Here is a 24,393-nt window from a genome sequence, read left to right as displayed (position 1 = left end):
AATACCTAAATTTTTAATGATAAAACTTAAATTTGGACTTGAAAAACTAATGTTAAATACTTTACACGTCGTCTCATCCAATTTACATAGAATAAGTTTTATCAGAAAATTATAGGCGTTAGATTAAAACAAAAATTAACAATGATTCGATATAATTCTAAGTAGTAGTGTATAGTATTCCTTTTTCAAACTTTTAAATAGATGATTATATTAGGAGTTCTAATAATTTAGAAAAAAATGAAAATAACCAACCCCCTCCCCCATGGAATTATCATGCAAAACAAAACGAGGAGCAAAGTGGAAAAATTCAAAAAAATATTTTGAACCGAAAAGCAATGTCATTGACAATATTTATCTGATGTAAAATATCCTTGTTGTGAAATAATGTTTTTATATTGCTTGAATTAATATTTTTATGAAATTTATAGTAAGTAGAACTCATAACCTCTTAAATATTTAGAGAACATTAAGAATTATGATTATAATATATTTTTTCAAATATCAATCCAGTATGTTGTTCAATGATGTTTGTGGTAGTAAGATATAAATTCTATTGACTCTTTTTTAATAATATTAATTATAATTTTCATCTTGAGTGTGCATTTCATTCAAAATAATGTTTTCCTAAATAAAAAAAATATGATTAAAATATTAAAGGGGTGTATGTAGTTTAAAATTATGTGTAGTTGCAACAAAAGCTTTTTATTATCGGGGGTTTGAATTTTCTTTATAGAAAAAAGATGATAATAATATAAGCGCAGTCTTATAAACAAGGTCTTTTTTATAAACAACATTATAATAAAAAAAACCATGCAATATAAAAGTCATCAAACAGAAATATAATCAATATAAACACAAATAAGGAGAACTATTTATAACCATTTTAGATTTTGAACACCTGAATGCATATCTCAACACTATATTTGTTTAAAATTCTAAAAAAAAGTCTTATTAATTGAGATTATGTTACATCTTTAGGTGTTCCCCTGTAAAAGTTTTGACTTTCCCGGGCCAAATGTTTCCATTGTTGTAATTCTAAATGTACAGGCGTATCTTTTACTTTTTATTAAATATTCTTAAGAATCGCTTTAATTAACGCTGTTTTAACACTATCATATTTCTTAGCATTAAATAATTGTTTAGTTTTATTTTTAACATTTTTTCCTTCTTTAGTTCTATATATTTTTTTTCTGATCTCAAATATAGTATTTAAATTCATTAAATTTTTTTTACTTTGTAATATTATTTTTGTCGTATAAATGAAGTAATACAAATGTTCGCAAAAATAGAAAATATTCAAACATTTTAAATTATACGAAATTATAATAAAAAACTGTTGCTAATATTGGTTAAAGATGAGAAACAAATATATCCCGTAAAAATTACAGTTTCCAGATAATAAACCAATAATCCTTTCCTTTATCTTTAAATGTACGCTTAGAATTTTGAAAATAATCTATATCTACAATATTTTATTGTTGGAGCTGCTTTCTAAATAGCCTTTTTAAAAAAAAATCTTTGAAAAGAAGCCTAAATTTTTATTTAAGTTAAGAGGATAAATGATTCTGCATTGATCGTTCATGTTTGTTAATAATATTGAAGAATCCAAAAGAATTGATATTTACAAACAATGAAAAATAAAAAAATCTTAAGGGTAGTTATATATGTCATAAAATATAGATCATCAAAATCAATATGATGTAAAATACAAAATAAATTATAATTCTTAACTATACTTTCTTGCGAAAGACATTAATCGCTAGAATTAAATGTAAAAAACACATTGTAGCAATGGTATAGTTATTGAAATTTGCTGTACATTAAAATAAAAAGGAATGATATACAGAAAGAATATTTTAATTTTATGTATAAGATTATAGTGTTTTGTTGCAAGTATATTTTATCAATTTATGATTTTCATAAGGCGTTCTATTGGAATTTATTCGAGATTATCGCAATTACAGATTTTTAATTATCGCTCAATATGTCTAAGGTGTTTAAATCCTTATCAAGTGACTCTTTTCTTTTTTAAATTGAACTAAACCATTAATAGCATTTTCTGTAAGGCCGAATGTAAAATTAGGCTTATTTCTCTTATATATTATAGTTTTTAGTTTGTTTTCATCTGGGGTTTGGTTACAACACCATATTTGTCATTATATAAATGATACAAGAGTAAAAAATCAGGTGTAGTTTTACATAATAAACAACAAAACATCATAAGTTATAAATATAATTATAGTCACAAAGATCAAGCTTGAAAGTGATACAGATAGATGTATAAATACAGTTTTTACATAATATTATAGAAGGATTTACTCTGAACAAAACTAAAAAATCAAGAGCTTTATGTTAATAAAAACTTAAGTATGTTGTTTAAACAATATGATTTTAAGGCCCTTTTAAGTATTAATTATTCTTTCGTTGATATTGCCGATTCAATTGCACTCTATCCTGATTCTCTCGGTTTTTTCAGAAGAATGATCTATAGTCATATGCCGCGAGTCAGTTGTTATGGTGATATATTTCTTTGTTATAAATATATTTAAGCACTATACAACCCATGGTTACCGCATATATATTTAATAATTTCTAAAATAGAAGAAACCCCCATTTCATTTGTAAATTCGTAATATTCCAAAAATGTTCGAATGGTTAATCAAAAATTATCAAGGGAAATTTACTTTACGCCAAATTTCAAACTTGATAATAAAATATATGGTTTATTAATTGTTTAAAGAATCCACAACGTATCTATGGCTGGCCGGAAAGATACTTAAGTTCTAACTAGTATACCAAATCAAAGTTTTTAATTTGATGACTTGGAATAGGATTAAAACTAATTTTTTAGTGCTTATATGCTAAATTTTCGATGAGAACCGCGAAAGATAGACTTATATACAAAAAGCCTAAATGTGACAGATAGGCATGGACTTGATACTGATAGGGGCATTATCTTTGAACCCAATAAGGGAACGCTTGAGAACCTCAGAAGGTTCATGCTTGGGAAATGAAGTAACATATGTAGAACCAAAATATAATTAAGGGAAAATTTTCAAAGAAACAAAATGCATTTATTTACCCTCATAAATACATGATTGATAAGTTTAAAAAATTACAAGATCAAATAAAATATTTTACATCATTCGAAATTGATAGAAGGCATGCAAATACCTAATCTACAAACAATTCGAGGCGTTTGTCCAATGTAAACTATTTTAACATCATCTTTTACGAACGGTTTAACTGTTGTCGATTTACGTAGAGGAGCATATCTTTTATCTCTTAAGTATTCTTCATCAATATTTGAAACATTCAGCATTAAATATATTCGATTAAACTTTTCGTTATTAAATAATTGAAGAATTTCATTTTCACATTCATCATTTATCTCCAATTCTACACTTTTAAGAATCTGATAACTTATAATATCCCTGTTATTTATATATTCATTAAAATTAGCAATACTAGCTAATCTCAATATTGGCCTAAAACTATTAAAAGCCAATGATTCCAGAAATGACAATGCATATGAACATGTAAAGTCATATGATTTTCCTAAATAAAACTCATGTAGATAATGTTTAAAAGAACCTAATAATAAATTTCGGTTAATATTATTGTTCTTAGATAATAATTTTTCGATCTTTTTTTTTATTTCGGGATGTTCTTGAATACTGTAAAAAAAATCACGTACTACTGTATTATAATGATCAAGATTAATATTCTGATATTCATTTTGAGGGAAACCATCAAAAGTGGTTTTAGAATGATTATCCGTATTATTTTTTGTTGCGCCAACTTTTTTTTCTCCATGTTTAATCTGATCATCATTAACTACATAGGAAATATTAAAAATGATACACAGAAAAATATACATATGGGTAGCATTAATTTTTTTTACAAACGTATTTTATTTGTAATTGGGACTCAAAAAACAAACACTGACGAAAATATAGACATCAATGAACATCATCAAATTATTCGATGAATATTTTATTTTTATTTAATATTTTTTTTGTAGACAAAATAAAATCGCTGAATATAGAGAAATATTCACTATACACATATAAATTTGATTTTTATAAGCGAATTTACACCAAAATCTCATATTCTATGATCTTTTAGTTCATGCGAATCTTCCCTCTAGAAATATGTTTCTGGTGCGGAAACGTTTTTATTGTTTTGTAAAGTTGCTTTATGTCAATCTCTATCTTTACAAAGCTATAAACCCCCTCAAAAGACATATAACAACAAGAAAACGGACCTCGTATTTATAAATTTATATTTATTTAATCCAGTTTATAAGAATATGTATATAAGAAGCCATATATATATACATTGAAAAAATGCACATTCAATGTCTCCATATTAAAATCTTCTATTGCTTTTGTTTTCTTTTGTTTATATTAAATTCAGACCAGGACTCAAAACTTGTACGTGTTAATTCTGAACCTTCTTAATATTTACGATTTTTATTTCTTTAATTTGCGGTCCTCAATTTATAAACAATCATTACAAAAAAAATTTAATATTCCATACTCCTTCAAGATTTTAATTTTCTATTCTAAGCATTATACTTCGCTCTATTATTCTTTTGTATCTGTGATTCAATGTATTCTATAAGCTCTTTAAAATGTTTTACTTCGTAAACTTTAAGTTATCAAGCCCTTTAATGTCTTTTTTAGCGTGTCTACATAATAATAGTAGTAATTATGCGCAAAAATTACAAATGTTTAAGCTTTTGTTGCTTTAAAATATATCATTATACTATGTGTTAGAATGCAAACATGGGTTTATTTATTATAAAATATCAAAAGAAACGACATGTCAAACATATTAAAACAGTGACACAATTCATTTGACATGTGTAACATTTCCTACCTATGGTTTTTTAATCTAGTCAATTTCTTCCTTGTGAATTTTAAATTATTTTTTTATCTTTTCGCTCATCTCGCTAATCAATGTACTCTCTTGACCTGTTCTTAATTTTTATATATTGCTATTTTTATTTTCTCAATAATTTCGTCTCCAATTACCATATTTACTCTTCTTTATAACTATCTTCAATATTATTTACCGCAGTTTTTTCATTCCCAATTGGTAAAAAATGATTAATTATCCAATCAATTTAAAATTAAGATTTGACAAACTTTCTTAAGTTTATATAAAATAATTTTTTAATATGAGAAAACATTTTATTAAATACTTATTTTGTTAGGTTTTTATAAAAATTTTACAAACTGAAAAAAGTCAACTAAAAAACTATACAGTCGTTATAAAAAATTACTAAATGACGAATATTTAACAGAAAATAAATATTATGAGGCGTATTAAATAGAATTCTTAAATTACATAGTTCAGGTGTAAATATGTTCTACAATGTAGTTGTCTTGGATTGAAAAAAATCAGAAAAATGTATGTATAGGTTATGACTTTACATTAACAATATCAGATATAGTGTCCTTTTTTGGTTAAATCCTCAAGATGCTCTGATAAATTTAATAAAACAAAACATTTGAATATAAGCTAAATTTATTTCCTTTAGATACGTAAATAGTAACATTAATTATAAAAGAAGAAAATTCATTTAAAATACATATGAATTGAAAATATAAATACTGATAATGTGATTTATATATTTTAAAATCGAAATTTAAATTCAATAATTTATACAGTTAATTTAGCATTCATTAAGAAATAAAATGTACCTATGATGTATAAAAAATTATAACGAGTTATATAAATAAACTCAATTTATAATATAATACAAAAAAAGTATGTATCACATATAATAAATAATTAATTTTATGTTATGTGACAAATGGAATGGCTCGTATTACATAAATAGTCAAAAATTAAGAACCGCTTTGTAAAGAAAAATTTTTAGTAAGAATAAAGTCAAAAAAATTAAAAATAAAGATTAAACGTGGGTTGATAAATTAATTCTTATGATAAAGAATTAAATTATCAACTTCCTACTGTTAAATCAATTTTGGAATTAGAAGTATAAATAAGTCGAAAAGGAAATACAGAACTGCAACATGTAAGGGATGAAATCAAAAACAATTTTACTGACTTCTCAGAAAATTTGCTTCAACGAAGTAAAAACGTAAATTTCAATATACGTTGTGCAACTGCCGATTGCGACAGAGATAACCATTATAAGTCGTTTTTAACTTATATCTCGGTATTCATGAAATCGCTTAGCAGAAAGTGTGCTAAGCGATTATCAAGTGGGGCTAATTTGTCAAAAATTATTAATAGTTTTCAAATATTTTAAAAAAAATCGTAATTTATTTTAATAAATTAAAAAAGATCTACTTAATTTTTTAAAAAGACTGAAATATTTATCTTCAAAAATTACAGATTTGATGTAAGGTTCTGTTTTTTATTAAATATTTAATTAATTATTTCTAAAATAAATTTTGTGCAAGTTGTATTTTGCAAGACTTTTTGGTTAAATTTTGAGAAGCAATTTTTTTTTAAATTTCCAAACACAAAATATTTGCTAAAAAATCCAATTTTTAGTAAATCATAAGTAAAGAAAGAAAGATTCAAGATAAATGAATTTGTAAGGATATTTGTTTTTATGAATTCATCAAATTCAGGTTTTTATTTATTATAAATTGTATCCTCTGAATCTAAAAAAAAATGATGCTTCGAATAAAATTTTTCGCTTTTGAAAGCTTTTATAATGTCAAAAATTTAAGCTTTATGTTTTACAGAATAAAATTAAAAATAGTTTTTAATTTTGATATTTTATAAGAATTTTTCCAAATACTGAGTATGAGAACTTTTGGTAACAATAAACTTCTTGCAACAAATTTATTTTATTTGCATTAAATATTTCTAGTTTAAGCCGAAAATCAAGTCTTTGCCCCGTGATGTTTATTCCTAGCCTGTATATCAAAGATAACAGAGAAGGTCTCCAGAAGTTTATAATGTAATGAAATACATAGATGAGATATGAAGAGTGTACTAAGTTTTTATAAGCAAACTCATAAAGAACGATTAAAAATGACATTGACTGCCTAAATTTTCTGAAACTTTAATACTGCTTTTTATTTTTGCAGCCTTGAAGGCATTAAAAATTTTCATTAGAACCTTAAGGGAAAATCGTATCTATGAACAGCTAATTCAAAGTTTCATTCAAGTTATGCGCAGAGAGACAATTTTCACGATTTTTAAAGACAAATTGCTTATTCAAGATAAGTGTTCCCATGACATTGACCTGGTACCTTATTACAATTTGTATGCTTGATATGCTTGAAAATATAATTCACAATAGATTTGCAAGTTTTGTCCCTCTATACCATAAAAAAATTATGATTTTTTTCGATTTTAATAAAATTTTAAGTAGGAAAATATGTGTAATTTTTGTTTAGAGGTGGGCAATGATACTTCATATAAATTTTTAAGGGCTTTTCTATAATATGACAGTGAAAACTGAGTACTTTTTATAAATTAAATTAGTGGTATCATTATTTTTGTTTAAAAATAAAATAAAACATGAAATAAAATTAAAAATAAAAATTTATACATATAACTGTTAGTAAAATTATTTATTTTCGTTTGTTTCTTTTCTTCTTCCATAAGATGGGGTAAAATATTATAAAAATATAAAGAAATATCCAAGCATTATAAATGCTCGGTTTAAGCGTAAGTAACTACGACATCCCCTCACCTCTAATAACAGCCTTTAAATGAGCTTTATAAGTTCTGAGTTCCGACTTTCCATTTGAAACTAGGTATGCGTCGTCTGAAAGTCTTTTCAATATTTTAAATATTAAAGTCCAATTTGATTCCATTTTATTTTAAGTGGGTCGAAATACGGCCACATCATCTCCTTCCTTATAAACATGTTTTAATTCTTTTTTTCTATTAATGATATGTTGCTTATATTTTTCAAATATTCTCTTCCTTGTCTTTTTTCGATTATTCATTGAAATTAAAACTCTAGGTTGATTCAAAGTTTTATCTATATTCAATTCTGGTAATCTTCCTTTTTTATATACGAATGGTGAAGTCCCAATAGCTCTGTTATAAGATAAATTTACGTCTAAAGTTGCAGCCTCCACTAGCTTTGTCCAATGTCTCTTTCCAAAATCGGTAAGCTTTTTCAATTTGTTCATAAATGTTTGGATCACACGTTCAACAGCTCCAGTGGTCTGATGATGGAATGGGGACGAGAAGTCCCATTTAAAACCGACCCTTTGGGCCCAATCTGAAACCTTTGTATTTGCAAATTCTAGTCCACAATCTGATAATATTCTATTGGACTTATTCATAAATTCTTCAAGTACTTTTATAATTTCTACAGAGGTTTTCTGGTTGATAATTTTCGTCTTAATCCATTTGGTTGGTGGTCTATACAGATAACTATAAATTTGGTTTTACCGTTGTCATTTAATCTTCCTACTAGGTCTACTTCCCACAGTTCATTGGGGTTTTTTGTTTCAATTGCTTTATTTTTAGTTTTGACTTTTTCGCCACCCGCTTTTAAACAGGTTAAACATTTGTTGTAATAGTTATCTATATCAGTGAACATTCCCTTTTACCAGTATCTTTCTTTTATTATCGCTTTCATGTTATTTGCTGATCCATGTCCAAGTGTAAAATGATATTCTCTCAAAATATTCTGTCTTTCTATTTCAGTTATATTCATATTCTCTTCGCGCGCTTTATGTACGCTACAAACTCTCGAGTATCCATCGGCTGCGTTGTCTTCACCTTTTATGTGTTCGACTTTAAACTTATATTCTTGAAGTTTCATAGCCCATCTAAGTAATCTTGTAGTCGGGTCCTTGCATTCCCACAAATAAACTATCGCATGATGGTCGGTCTTTATTATAAATTTCTTTTCCTACAAGATAGTGCCGATAGTTATCTATTCCCTTTACAACGGCTAGAAGTTCTTTGTCTGTTACAGAATAATTCAACTGATGTTTGTCAAAGCTTTTACTGTATGCTGATATCATCCTCTCTGTGCCATTTGCTTCTACTTGAGCCAATATTGCTCCCATTCCTATATTAGATGCATCGGTTATTGAAATAAATTCTTTGGAAAGGTCTGGCTGTATTCTTGAAGTCTCTTCGGTCAATTTTTTCTTTAATGATTCAAATGCTAGGATCGTATTATCATCGTGTTCTATTCTCTTGCAGCTTTTTTTACTTTCTCCTTTTAATAAATTAAAAAGGGGTCTTGATTTTTCAGCATATTGTTTTATAAATTCTCTACAATAATTTATTAATCCCAAGAAGTATCTTAGTTCCCTTAAATTAGTTGGAATCAGATATTTTTTTATTGTCTCTATCTTTTGTGGGTCTGGTTTTATTTTTCCTTCAGTTATTACGTTTCCTAGTATCTTGAGCTCAGTCTTATAAAATTTACATTTTTTTAAGTTAAGAGTGATTTTGGCCTCTTTAATTTTATTTAATACGAGTTCCGCATGCTTTTTATGTTCCGTAATGTTTTCTGAATAAATAATAATATCATCTAAATACGCAATAACAAATTCTCCCAAATATTTTTCAAAATTCTATCCATAGTTTTTTGGAAAGTTTCTGGAGCATTGCAAAGCCCGAATGGCATTCTTACGAATTCATAATGGCCTGTTTTTCATGAAAATGCAGTTTTTTCTCTATCCTCCTCGTCGACCTCTAATTGATAATATCCTGATGTAGCGTCTAATGAAGTAAATATACTTGACTTATTAAGTTTATCAAGAATTTCATCTATCCTTGGGATAGGGTATTTATCTTTTATAGTGATCTTGTTTAGTGGTCTGTAGTCTATACACATACGCAAGGTGCCATTAGGTATTGTTACTGGTACTATTCTGCTGTTCCATGGACTCTTACTATGAGTGATAATGCCCAATTTAAGATTTTTGTTTATTTCATCGTCAAATGCTTTTTCATAGTGTATTGGAATTCGTGATGATTTACAGTATATAGGTCCACTTTCTCCGACATCTATATTATGTCTACCTTCTTGACAAGTCTGTTCTGTATTGATTTCTTCTTTAAACAGTTCTGGATATCTTTTCAAAATATCTTCCTTGCTTTTTAGATGTTCTTCTTCTTCGACCTTATTAATAGTTAGGAACTTCTCTATAATTTTTTTTGATACAAGTTTTTTATTTGTCAGTACTTTAATTAAAATTTCTGGGTGCTGCGTTATCACATCTGTCCCAACTATGATGTATCTTGGTTCTGTTTCAGTAATAAGAGGAGAGAAGTTTATTTTGGATCCAAAGATTTCTATTTTGATATTTTTTAACTTTGCCGTTAATTTCATATCTGTTCCACAAGCCGATCGTATTGTATTCTGATGTATGTATTCTTTCATATTAGGACTAACTATATCCCGATGTATTATCGAGACATCGGCTCCAGTATCTATGAGACATAATCTTCTGGTATTGTCAATTTGTGCATATATGAAGAATTTGTTTGATGTATTGTTTAACGTATTCACCGAATAAATAAAATCATATTTATTTTCATAGATTGGACTGTCTTGGTCAATTTCTTCTTCGTCTTCTTTCACTACATTAATTTTTTTTTATTTGATGGTTCTATCCAACCCATATTCTTTAGTTTTTTTAAAGTAAAACAAAATTCTGTATCATGATTACCCGTCCCATGGATCTTACAAAATCTTTTTTGTTTATGAGGGTTTTTATATTTAGCGGGTTTTGTATAGTTAGTTTTATTAAAGGTCGTTGAAACTCTGTTTAGTAATTTATCTGGATATGCTATCCATGATAGTTGCTCTGCTCTTTGGCAGAAGTGTTGCCAGTCTCATGCCTTTTCGGCTGTTTCAGAAAGAGAGGCTTTAATTGTATCTGGGCACTTGCTAATGAGTACCTGCATTAATGCCCCTACATTCATAAAATTTTTGTTTAAAATGAATGTTCCAGTCTTAAGCAATTCTGAAAATTCTTCTCTTGATAAGGGTGTAGGGGAAGTAAGGAATTTTGATAAGGTAATTATCGTGTCATTATACTTGACAAATCGTTTTTTTAGAAGGGTTGTAAATTTATCGCCTCTTAATTTCCATTGCCTGCTTTCCAATAATTCTGAAGCCCAAGAAAGAGCTATTCCTCTCAGCTTCATCACTATCAGTTGCATTGAATCTTCCTCTCCCAAACACGCTAACTTAGTTATAAGTAGTATATCTCTTAGCCATACTACTATATCTTCGTCTGGGTTGCCATGGAAATTTATTATACCATTGGTCATTGTCGCCATGTCAGTAAAATTATTTATTTTCGTTTGTTTCTTTTCTTCTTCCATAAGATGGGGTAAAGTATTATAAAAATATAAAGAAATATCCAAGCATTATAAATGCTCGGTTTAAGCGTAAGTAACTACGACAATAACTTTTTTATTATATTTTAGACAATTTTATTCTAATTATACATGTTATTTTTGTCCTTTTAGAATTATTGACTTTTAATTTTTAGAGTTTTTTTTGTTCATAAAATTTTAAGGAGAATATTCATAAAAAATTAGCATATTTTTTTTACTTGGTCGCTTATAGAATTAGAAACCTACAACGATCACGCAATGTATTAATTTGACAAATTATTTCATCACACATGACTCATATAATTTTTTTCTTAAATCATTGATTTTAACAGAAATTTGTCAACGTTAATTGTCTTGATGTTGATATTTTGTGATTTTGAATCATCTCCTTGTATTCTGACCGTTTTTTACCCCATATGAATTATTCTAAAATATTATTTGAATTTTTGTTTATACATAATGCCCGAAAAGTGTATAAAAAATTCTTTTCGCGGATAACTAAAAATTTTAAAGTTTATAAGTTTTCCACATTTGATCTTACAAAACAATTTTGTACAGTTCAATTATTTTCTAATGAAAATTGAAATAGAAGAAAAAATATCCAATTTATTACAGCGAAAATCATTTATATTTTCAATTAAAAATGATAAGATCATCTCAAATATTGTGAGAAAGATAGAGGATAGAATTTTAAATGTAAGACACCTTAAGTCTATTATTTTAATATATGAACAAGGAAATTGGTTGTATAATCCAATATTAAATTAAGTGATACAATGTATTTAAGATAAGAACAATATGAAAAATGATATTTTTTACGAGTTGTTTGTTCACGAAAACTGTTCTTTAGAGTTTTTAGTTTCTTACAACAAAATTAATAAATATAATTTCAAACCCCCGTGCAATTATCCTTTAAAACTATCATACATAACAAAATTTGATAAAATATATATTAACTTGTGTATAAAAATAGGAACAAAATGCCATTTTGTTGAAATAAATACTAAAGATCTGAATATTGACCAAATTTAAGAAAAAATATCAAAAATGTATTTTAAAAAAAAATACGATAGACAAATATTAAAAAAAGCTGTAGAATTATATAAATATATAGATCTTGAAACTTTTAGGGATAAAAACGACACAAAATGGCCAGTGTTTACTACTGATAGAATTAAATTTAATTCCTTCAGACAAGGCACTTATCTAAATATCTACAAAGATAAAATAATACAAAGTGAAGTTTTATATGAAGGTTTATATAAAATCAAAACCCGCCCAGTGTAGTCGACAACAATCAAATTATACATGAAATAAATGATATATATGATTTTTGTTTCGAAATAGATAATAGAAATCTTGCAGTTATAGAAGCCTTATATCAATTAATAAAAAATACAATATACGTTGAATACTTAATAATTAGGATATTAAATAATACTGAATCTGGCATAAATATATTTTTTATTTTCCTTTGTAAAATTATAAAGGAAATAATAACAAGCGAAAAAGATATTATTAGACCAAAATTGAAAAATAATGTAACAGAAAGGGAAATGTTGGCTAAAAGAATTTCAAGAGTTTATATTATAATGATTATAGCATTGCGTATATACTAAAAGTTTGCTTATTTATAGAGGCTGAACGTTTTATCAATATATGTGATGCTGCCAATGAACCAATATTTCGAAATTTGATACAAATTTCCTACTCTATCAAACAAAGAAATTTAACTTTACCAAAGTTTTTTTTGTTATAATATTTTACCAAGAAAAAAAGATTATATCAATTTAATGGAAATATATAAGGAGTTGTGGATGAGAAAAGACGATATTATGAAAAATATTACGAATATTTGACTCTATGTTTTTGAAATATTGTCATGCTTTACAGGATTGAACGAAATAACCTGCGAAATAAATGGAAAAGAATATACGATATATAAGAACGAAAATATTAGTAATGATGAATAGAAAAAAATAATCTCATGTTAAAAAATCTTTTGGAAAAAACCAATAAAAAATTCGAAGAACATAGCGAAACAAAAGATTGTGAAAATATATAGAAAATTATTGCATAGTGAAATGTTAGTTTATGATAAAGACACGAGGATTTGAAAAAAAATTAATAGTAAAATTAGAATGAACTCATTTACATCATTAAATGATTATTCGGGAAAATTTATTTGGGTATTGTTCATAAATATTGATTTGTATTTTATTTCTACCATTATATTTCTATGTAAATGTAATATAAATCTAAAAATTATAAAAAAATAGTCTATTGATTATACTTGCAGCCCCTATCTATTTTTTCTATTAAAATTAGATTTTAAATCTATAAATTAACTTTATGTCACCATTTATTAACTTAGAATCATATGTATTTTAAAGCCAAGATAATTTTTTTGTTTTCTATCACGCATAATAATGATTAAATACGGGCGAGATAAAACGCTATTCTGGAAAGTATTTGTTTACACATATTAATGGACAGTTTAAGAATGAACACGGGACTTGGAGAAAGTACAATTAGATGATACGAAATCGTATATTAAAATACATATTACGTCGAATAAACAATAAGCTGATACAATTAGTAGCCTCTATATGTTAATTATAAGCTGTTTGTTGGGATTATATCTCGTTCTATATTTACCAATAATCTATACATAAAAGTCATATTTATATCTGCCCAGGCTCTCAGATCCTAGCCTATAATATTCCATAATGAATGGATTTATTTGGACACAAAAAGTATCAATAAGATATAATTTAAATGATAAAAAAGAAATATTATACGCTATTTGAATATTGACAATATTTGTATAAATTTTTATTTTAACATATGGCCTGTGCCCATAATATCCTTTATATATTTTGTTGATACTTTTAGTTTATATCTACCTAACAAGTCATATTATTATGGTTTCTCTCTTGAATGCTTTAAATTGTTGATTTAACTCAATTAATTTGTATATATTTTTGTATACCTAAAAACATCAATACATTCTTAGATAATTATAACCATATTTAGATATTTCTCATAAGTTAAATATTACATAACTAACATATCCTCGATGAAATCAAGGAGATATATGATGAATAGAATAGTAGATGTCCTAATAAGTTTAAAAGTTTTAGACAATGTATGGACATAAACTATAAAAATTGTAAACAAACTATAAATAGAGAAAATTTAATCTTACTTTGCATGTGCGAAATTAGATTAATTTTGGAATAAAATCCAGAAAAATCATACTATATAATGCATAGATTTAAATTAGTAATATATAACAGTGCGTTCTTGTATTTTATGGATACATAATAAAAACAGTAAGGAAACTTAATTATAACAAAATATATAAAGAAATGTTGAAGTTGTTAGCTTTCAGGCAAGAGTTAAAACATACTGATTTTGCGTATCACAGCCTTTATTTGACGCTTTTCTTCATATTATTATTTAAGTTATACATTTCATTGAGGAACTGAAAAGCGGATTTTTCAATAAATGATAAAAAGAGAGAATATTTTTATGAGAAATAAAGTTTTAGAAACATTTTAGAGCTATTATATACATCGTATCTAATTATAATGGCTTCTAAATATACAAGGATATTCGCCGCTTGTCTTAACATAAATATTTATCAAGTCTATTTCTCTAGGCATATAGCGTCAAAAAAGTTATATCACTTTAAAAATAATTATAAATGAACAAAAAGGCCCTTAATGATCTAAAATTTAATCTAATTTTAAACATAATCAAAATGCAGTAAACTATTAACAATAAAATCAACACAATATACATTAAAAAATTTCAAATAAAGCGAATGATTTTTAAATTACATATAATAAAATATTAAAATGATTTGATACATTCAAAAAAACTTTGTAAAATAAATGCAAAAATCAAAAAAACATATTTTTTTTATAAAAATGATAAAAAACAAGCCTCTTGTAAATTTATATGAAAAAAAAGTTTTCAACTGAAGAGTCAACGTCATAAAATAAAGGGGGGGGGGTGTCTTACAGAGGTATTTATGGTGAATTCTTATGAATAAGAATCAAATTTTCTATTTACTTATGTTTAATCTAAATGTAACTAAGGTTAAAATTTTAAGGAATATTTGCAAACAACAAATGTACATAATAAAATCATAAAGAATTGCACTAAATATTAAAATTCTTAATTAGAACAATTTTTTTAGAAATAAAATATCATTCTTCCACTAATGATATTGCGACAGAAATTTTTTTCCATATATATTAAAAGATTTTATTTTTTCCCACAAATGAACACCTTTAATGTTTATAACCAAAAATATATTAAGAGGTATAAAGAAAAATAATTTTTTTAGTGCCCAAATTGCATTAAAAAAATTTATTCAGCGCTAAGGTTATTTTATTAAAATATGAATATTTTTTATTTTTAGAATGATAAAAGTTAATAAAATGCTTGTAAACATTTATTTCTACATTATTGTCTTCTACTAAAAAATTTGTCGAGTTGTTAAATTTTTTTTTATGTCGCCAAGTCTTATGTTAATATTATCAGAACAAAGGCCGCAACAAACATTTGTATTTAATTAAACATTATATTTCTATCAATTCAATGATCGTTTGCCTTAAATGCCTGTAATTTAATTAAATTAAGTTACCTTTAAGATTGATCTTGTTGTTTTGTGGATTTACAAGTTTTTAAAAGCAGAAATATATAAAAAAATTGTTCATGAGAAAATACATACGGGTAAGAAATATGAAACCCCAGAAAATAATCAAATGTATTAGAAACTAAAAAATAAGCAAAAATAAGGAATTGACTTTTTTTGTTTTTTAAAAATACAATTATAGAGCTAAATGAGAAACTTTCACTTAAAATAAAAACATGCCTAGTTTATAGCTACATTAGAACCAGAATTTTTTGATGTTTATAGTATAAAATTAAATCAAAGAAAAATTTAACAAACAATTTTATTTCGTTTATGAATTTTTACGGATAAAAAATGGTTTTTCTTCAAAGATGATAAATAAATGTTAAAAGGTTCTGGTTATAATGCTTGGTCGTGTTTTTATTTGATATAAATAAAAAAAACTTTCATTGTACATTCATATTCATATAATGATTTTTTCTAATCAGAAAATTGTCATATTGCATTTATATTGAAGTTCAAAGAAAGCCATCTGTAAACTTTTTTTAGTTTATTCGATTAAATTTTTTTTAACACTTAATGACAAAAGTTAAATCTAAAATTTTAATTTAAGATCAATTAAGCTTTTTTTTTAGTTAAACAAAATATATGTTTATAAAAAGACTAGGTAGTTATATGTAGCCGGTTCGTATCTACTGAAACATGCACTACCCTTATCATGAGATGAAATCTGCGTTAATAAATTTTACTACTATCTTTTTGATGCCAAATATTTCTAGGCATTTATATCTTGGTCTCTAAAATTGTCGTTTCGATTTGGTATATACAGTTAAATTCTTTTAATTAGAAATTTTTGCCATACAAAATTAAAATTTCTCAAAAGGGCTTGATTTATGCCTCGTTTTGTCGGAATTTAGTTTCTTGTTGTGCTTCTTGTTTTTTTGAATGACGACCTCATCGCACTATATTACAAAATAACCAAATGTATATTAGATTTTCGCAATAGTTATAGTTTATTTTTGGGTCTAATTCTACGAATTAAAAATCATGTGCTTATTTTATATAAATAAACTGCGAAAAAACATGCATTCGCTTAAATATACGTAAAGTTGTTTATTAGCTACTAAATTAAATTATTACAAAGAAATTTTTTTTAGGACCTCGCTTTCATTTCTGATCTCAAATATTCAAAAAATAATTTATAAGAGATATAGGTATGATATTTTTTTTTGTTTTGTGTATGCGATTATTCCTTTTATTTATCTAAAAAATATGTCATATAATTGCATTTATTTTTGAACAGTACTAATGTTCTTTACATATATTTTTTTTATACTATAAAAAACTTAATTTGTATATGTTTAGCAGAGACGATAAGGAATATTTTTTATCATGCTGCAGTAGGAGTTTTTGGATTTTATAGAACTGCAAATTATTTTTCTTATACTTAAATAACTATTCCCTCTCTTTTTATCGTTGGCTGCCTGCGTATCCCATTTTTAAATAATACTGTTGAGAATAGTATTTATTAAATTTGACCCTTAACTTACAATTATCTTTAACAGCTTGGTAGATAAGAATACTTTTGTGCCTACAAACAATATTTTTGCATTACATAACTTTACTATTATTTATAGTCTTTTACTTCTTGAGACTCTACAATTTTCGATAGACTTATCAATTATTTTAGAACTACTAAAAAATCTCTCTTTAGGAGTTACTTTGGTGCATTTTTTAGCTATGTTATGCAAAGATAAAAGCTTGATTTTGCTGCATTTTTCTTTTAATTTCTCTGCTTTACTTTACAAATGTTTACAAGATGTTTACAAGATGAATCTTGTAATTAATTTTATATATTTGGGTTTAGTGCTTATTTTTTAGCTCTCGTCTGTGTTTAAAGAATTGTTTAGTTATTATTATTCAGTTATAAACTATGTGATTTTTGCATGTCTGTGGCCTACACACTACATAAAGTTCACCATAGCCCTTAATATTTGGTTAGATTTTTGATTTTCACTGTAGACATCATCCTTAATACTGAGCATAGTTTTACTAAGACAATATTTATTATCCTTATTTGTGTATAATTAACTTAATTAGCAGTTTATTAAAGGATTAAATATGTCAATTTTTGTCGATAAAAATTCTGTTATTCTTCTCTTACATGATTATTTATGATCCATATCTTCTTCTAAACTCCTTAATTGTTCTCTATAGGAATTTAAAGTTAAATTTATTTACTCGTAGCACTTTTGTCAGAAATCTCTTGTTTTTTTTGTATTTTGTAACTATACTGCCTGAATTCAGATCATATTTTAGGAAGTGCAACACATGTCAAATATGGCAATGTTCTTTTTAGTCATTTGACCCGCTGTTCTTTAAATATTTTATAATAAATAAACCCATGTTTACATTCCAACAATGTGGACTGATCTTATTACTATTCTGATACATATGAAGTTTGTTTTTTATTTTATTAGCACATATTTTCCCAGTGTCGCTTATAAGATTTAACCATCTTTAATGATTACTTTTATTTTTGTAATAATTTTTTACAGGGGTTCTTTTTTATTTAAACTTTTCTTTTGCATGATTTTTTTACAATAATCTTTTTGTGGATTTTCTGTCTTATCATTTTAAATTTTCTTCTAATTGATTTTTTTTTTCTCATGTTCATGTCCTTTATTTTTTTATGCTTTTTTTTTATTTTATTTTTACCCCTCATGGAAAATGTTTACCCAGTTTGTGAAAAAATTGAATTTGAAGAAATTTACGGTAAAAAAAGAGAAAATGCTCTCCCCCCTAGAAATAAACCAACTTATGTTTTTAATACAAAAAATGATATAAAATATAAATATAAACAGGGTCTAAAATACAAATGGTTTAATATGACAGAGATAAGCTCTTATGAAATTAATTATTTTGGTCAAATTCCTAAATATTTAGAAATAAGAAATATTATCCTTGAAAATTATGAAAAATCCTTGACTTTTTTGTCTCTAAAAACAGTTTTAAATATTTTGTCATCTCACAAATTTGCAAATGTTTTTAAAATTTACAATTTTTTAGATAAAATTAAAATGATTAATAATAGAGATATCATAGGAGAATGTGAAGAAGCATTAAAGAATATAAATGTTATTAATAAACCAAAAAAAGAAGAATTTATTCCTAATATTATTGATACTAAAAATCTCTGTATTTGTCAAGAAGAAAGTCAGTTTTTTTCTAAAGATAATTTTTTTATCTGTGAAAAATGCCTAAGAAAAGGCAAATTTCCTGAACATTTAAATGTCAGTGATTTTTTTTTATAGACAGAGAAATTGAGCCTAAAATATGGACAAAAAGAGAAGAAATAAAATTATTAGAAGCCATAGAAAAATATGGAGATGATTGGACTAATGTAGCAAATTTCGTAGAGACAAAATCTAAACATGAATGTATTTATCATTTTATTATGTTACCAATTTTAGAAAATAATCTTTCTAAAATTGGGTTTTCTACTCATATGCCTTTTATGTTGTCATCTAATCCTGTTACACATATTTTAGTCTTTTTATCTTCAGTAATTCATCCCTCTGTAGCAGCCAGTGCGGCGAAAATTTGTATTAAAGAAATTTCTAATCAGACACAGAATCTTCTTAAGACGATGTTAAATGAAGCGAAAAAGAAAAGTCTAGAAATTATTGAATTAGAAACGAAGAAAATCAAGAGATTAGAAAATGTCTTAGAGGAAAGTTTGACAAATTTGATTTTATTAAAAATTAGAAGCTTAAAAAATTTACAAACAAATATTGAAAAAGTCAGAGAAGAATTAATTGAAGCTAAATCTAATTTATAAATTAATAAACATTGATAATTAGTTTTATATGGACATATACATTAATATTAGTAATTAATATTTATATTAAATTTAAATATATATATATATTAGATTTGAATATATTAGTATTATATTTAATTATATATATATTGAATTTGATATATTATATTTAATTAATATTTATATTATAATAATTGAATTATATTTATATTATAATAATTGTATTAATATATTAGTAAGTTTCTATTTATTAAAAAGGCGCATCGTCGTCATCTGAAAAATATTCTTCATCACAATAACCATTAAGTTCTACTTTATATCTTAAAATTCCACCAATACCACCAAATCCTTCTACAAATTGCGTACCTTCAGAACTTTTATCACTGACGAAAACTAATGTACATCCATAATTTTTATAATTTTCTGCTATCCAGTCCACAAAAGTCTCTTCTTCTTTCATCTCGGCTGAATTTTCCCAAACTATCAGAGTTTCTACAGCGCCCATTTCTAAACAATACATCGTCTCTTTGAGTGTAAAACAATATTTGCCAGTGTCCAAATTTATTTCATTAAAAAATTCTTGGAGAATTTTTTTCTCTTTAGATAATTTTACATCTTTTAAAACATCTTCACATAATTCAATAGCTTGATTTAGTCCACTTTCTCCTCCATAATTTGTATCAACTGTTTTTATAACTTTCACTCTCGGGTCAAGTATTCTAGCTAATTCATTTTTCAGATCTGATTGACCAGCTAAAATTAGACCTTCTACATTTGACACATTGTTCGTCAAATACAAATTAGTAATAATTTCCGATACTTTTTTAATATACGCAAATCTCTTTTCTACACGTAGTCTAGCAAATCTTACTGAGGATTGACCACCTCGTCCATGTTTTTTTGGTAATTCAACATGAATTTGTTGTAATATTGTCTTTACATTACCCTGTAAAGTAGCAAAAAGTGTTGTCTGTCCATCAATAACAACCACTCCGAATTTAAATTCATCCTCAAAAAGAGCTAATAAATCATCTACGTGGAATTTAGAATCACACATGTATAAAGAAGTATTTACTGGCTTTATTGGTTCTATTCCTATACTAATTTTCTTTTCTTTATTTTCTGTATTCAAGACAGTACCAACAAATATCCCTAATCCATTGGGCGGCGTTTCTTTATAAGTTTTAATTTTATTTTGGGCACTCGTAATGGCCCCAAGTACACTAAGTCTGTTTACTCGGGATTTTATATTAGAAGCAGTGCCATATTCATCAGTGAGCATTTTTGTGATTCTATGTATTTGATCTTTGGGTGGAATTACTAAAGAAATCATAGAAGTTCCATTTCCTCTACTATCTTTAAGAGTTTTCAGTAATTTCCTCATTCTAAATAACTCTACTTCATCTAACATTTGGGGGTCAATTCTTAAAATTTGAATAATTTTCTAGTGCGAAATAAAGAGCCCTTGAAGTTTGAATGTCATTTATTAATATAAAAAATTACAATTAGAAAGATAACTGTATATTTCATATAAAATGAGGACACTACTGTAATGCAGCAAGTTATCAACATATGTTAGCATTGATGATGAAAACATATACAGCACGTACAACATATTTAAATATTTAGAGAAAGAGCCATTTAATGCTATTTTCGTACACCACGTGCTTAAATTCTTCTGTTAAAATTTAATATGTTTGACATGTTGTTTTCTTAAATATTTTATAAAAAACCACATGTTTTCAATTAAACAGTTAAATTTTAAAATCTAATATTTTTTTGTCAAAAAATGACATAGTTCTTGTACGTTCTGGGCGTATAATTCTAATCTTATAAATCTAAATCTAGATAAAATGCCCTTGGAGGGATATAATAAAGCTACGAATAATTGACCATGAGAAAATACATCTTCTTACACCTGTGTGCTAAAATATTTTTTTTTCTTCTAACTCTTGTTTATGCTTAAATTATTTTTAATGCTATTTTATAAGAAATTAACTTTGTTTATAAAATAATTAGACAAAGCAAAAAATAAATTACAGTGATAAATAAAAGTTATATGTTTACAAAAAAACAATACACACCTGAGAATGATAAATTTTTATGTAAAAACACTATCTAAATTTACAAAATTGTTTTTATTTATGAAAATTAAAATGCGATCAATTTAAGAGTGATCATGGCTTTACTAATGTTTTAATACAAACAAATCACATAGGATTGTTCAAACCACTCAACTCTTTCTTCGGATATTTTCCTATCATTCACCAAATAAAAAACATCCTTGTTCTTTACAAACCACATGTAATGACCAGCATTAAAACTAGTGCCTGTGTGCACTATAGACCCTTGTACATTGTACACGGGATTAGTACGATACGATTCGGAATATTCTCTAATTAATTCTTCTTTATTATCAAAGTCAACATTAGAAGACAAGCTTAATAAAATTTCTCCTTCTTTGAATCCTTTAGAAATAAGCTCTTGAATAAAATAATTAGAAATAGAAGGTCTTTTAATAAATTTCACTAAATTTACTTCATCGACTGACAAACTATCACAAATCTTTGTACATACTTGATTTTCATATTTAAATTTCTTTACTGAAACTAGTAAATATTTCGGAAGCGACAGAATTTTATTAGAGACTATTTGTTCATTTCCACAAGAACATACGCCTGTATGATCTTTGAAATAATTTTCTACACAACTTTGTAGAGACTGTTTAAAAGGAAGAAATAAAGCAAACTGTTCTTCTTCATTGACTCTTGATGATTTACAAGAATTACAACTTGTTTGACTTTCTGTTTTTAGTTTGAAAAATTGACTAATTTTTGGAAATAATCCTATTGACTCGGCCTCGCTTAGAAGATTTAAAAAAGCGAGAAGAAATTCGCTAGCATCTTCTTGTACATTTTTCTCGAAGAATGGGAATCTTCTCCAAATCAGTACTAGCATGTCGGGTATGGAAATTGATTTACAATCCATAGATTTCCTTTTAATTTTCATTTCATTGAAAATTTTACATGCTTGGCAATAAATACAATTAAGAGGATTATTCTCCTCGCAAATTTCAAAATGTTTCTCAAAATCTAAATCTTCTTTAGAAGCTATCAATCCTATTAATTGAAGAGATGAAGAAATGAAACAAGTATTTCCAGCATTTTTAATTCCTAAAAATGGACTTGGATCTTCATTTACTGACTCTTCGACTACAACTTTTTTGTCAGTCTCTGATGCATCTGTCGTGAAAAACTCGACGCATTCAATTTTCGCTTCACAAATTGGATTGACAATAAACTCGTCACACTTGTAACAAAAAGTATCACAAATATATTCTGGGGTTATTGAAGAAATTAATACAAAAATACAATGATCAGTGACATTATAATGATGTTTGGCATGTCCATTGCCTTCTATGCCAAATTGTACTCTACCACATCCTATAAACCCACATGTAAAACAAATGTATAAATTTTTTGTAACTTCGCAGTCGTTACATTTTAAATTTTTTAGTTTATCAATTTGAATCTTGTCATGTACACTTATATGAAGAATATGATGGCACTCGACTTCATCTGTTTTAAAAATAACTTTCTCGTCATAATTATTACATTTTAAAATTAGTTTAAGTTTTTCAAGAGCTTTTTGTTTTTCTTCATTGTTTAAATCAGAAGCTTGAATGTGTAGCGTATCTTGATCATGAACTCTGTACAAAAGCGAACAAGAAGATTTGTTTGTATGTACGTCGAAATGTTTATCACAAAAAGATATTTGACATTTACAAACATTTATTCCACTTTTCACATTTAAAAAACAACAACTGCAGGTCTCTCTAAATTTGTAAAGTTTTAATTTTTCCATTTAAGGGATAAAAAACAATTATGAATTAACTAAAAAAATTATAGGAAAAAAGCCTAGAAATATAAAATTATCGAGTTTGTTTTTTATGTTAATTTACTCAAAGGAGGTATTTTTTTTTGCATATATAATGTGTGTGAAATCACGTAGAATTAAATCAAATTCAATTTATAATCAAGAAAGTATAATTTAGTAATTCTGTGAAATTTTAATAATTGTTCAAAATTTTGTGTTTTAAAAAAATTTTAATTTTTGTTCATTAGGAAATATTTACTATCAAAACATAAGATCATTAAATATCGAAATCTGTGCTTTTTTTGCAAGTACATATGCTTATGACAAAATCAAATATGGATTTTGGAAATCAAACTTTTTTATCTTGCTTATTTATACATACTTTGCCATTTAATTTTATATCCCAATAGTCATTTATTAATAGCAGTTGACACAGAAACTCTATTTAAAAAAAAATTTAATTTTGTTTTGTTGTGTAAAAAATAAAGAAACAGGTTATAGTTGTTGGATGGCTATAAATAGTAATATTATTATTAAATGCCCCTTATGTCTACTATTCTCAACATGGCACCCGGCACGGAAAACTTATATAGAAGGATGGAAGCACCCATCTTCAGTTTAAAAAGTGCACTTGTAGATTGCATGAAGTTCGAGATATATTTTAAAGACAAAAATAAAATTGTAGATGAGGAAAAAATAAACACCGTCTTATTATTTTCTGACGATG

The 24,393-nt window shown here is 25.9% G+C and overlaps 5 protein-coding genes across 5 annotated transcripts; 2 read left to right on the top strand and 3 right to left on the bottom strand.

Moving 5' to 3' along the window:
* Positions 1-3,142: 3,142 nt before the first annotated feature.
* On the bottom strand, positions 3,143-3,880 carry VNE69_05041 (uncharacterized protein; the record flags this gene model as incomplete). The annotated part of the gene is made up of 1 exon (XM_065473519.1): positions 3,143-3,880. The coding sequence occupies one exon, from the start codon at positions 3,878-3,880 to the stop codon at positions 3,143-3,145; it is 738 nt and encodes a 245-aa protein (XP_065329591.1).
* Positions 3,881-12,366: 8,486 nt separating this feature from the next.
* VNE69_05040 (uncharacterized protein) lies at positions 12,367-13,292 on the top strand (the record flags this gene model as incomplete). The annotated part of the gene is made up of 3 exons (XM_065473518.1): positions 12,367-12,574; positions 12,607-12,927; positions 13,213-13,292. 3 exons carry the CDS (start codon positions 12,367-12,369, stop codon positions 13,290-13,292), a joined length of 609 nt encoding a protein of 202 aa, XP_065329590.1.
* Positions 13,293-18,690: 5,398 nt separating this feature from the next.
* On the top strand, positions 18,691-19,808 carry VNE69_05039 (SWI/SNF complex subunit SMARCC2; the record flags this gene model as incomplete). The annotated part of the gene is made up of 2 exons (XM_065473517.1): positions 18,691-19,264; positions 19,321-19,808. 2 exons carry the CDS (start codon positions 18,691-18,693, stop codon positions 19,806-19,808), a joined length of 1,062 nt encoding a protein of 353 aa, XP_065329589.1.
* A 232-nt stretch (positions 19,809-20,040) lies between these two features.
* On the bottom strand, positions 20,041-21,201 carry VNE69_05038 (eukaryotic peptide chain release factor subunit 1 (ETF1); the record flags this gene model as incomplete). Its single annotated transcript, XM_065473516.1, has 1 exon — positions 20,041-21,201. The coding sequence occupies one exon, from the start codon at positions 21,199-21,201 to the stop codon at positions 20,041-20,043; it is 1,161 nt and encodes a 386-aa protein (XP_065329588.1).
* A 785-nt stretch (positions 21,202-21,986) lies between these two features.
* Positions 21,987-23,654, bottom strand: VNE69_05037 (ubiquitin carboxyl-terminal hydrolase (UBP14); the record flags this gene model as incomplete). The annotated part of the gene is made up of 1 exon (XM_065473515.1): positions 21,987-23,654. One exon carries the CDS (start codon positions 23,652-23,654, stop codon positions 21,987-21,989), a length of 1,668 nt encoding a protein of 555 aa, XP_065329587.1.
* Between the last annotated feature and the right edge of the window lie 739 nt (positions 23,655-24,393).

Source organism: Vairimorpha necatrix, chromosome 5 (genome assembly GCF_036630325.1).
Source record: "Vairimorpha necatrix chromosome 5, complete sequence".
Taxonomy (NCBI): Eukaryota; Fungi; Microsporidia; family Nosematidae; genus Vairimorpha; species Vairimorpha necatrix.
This window is presented reverse-complemented; position numbering and strand designations above follow the sequence as displayed.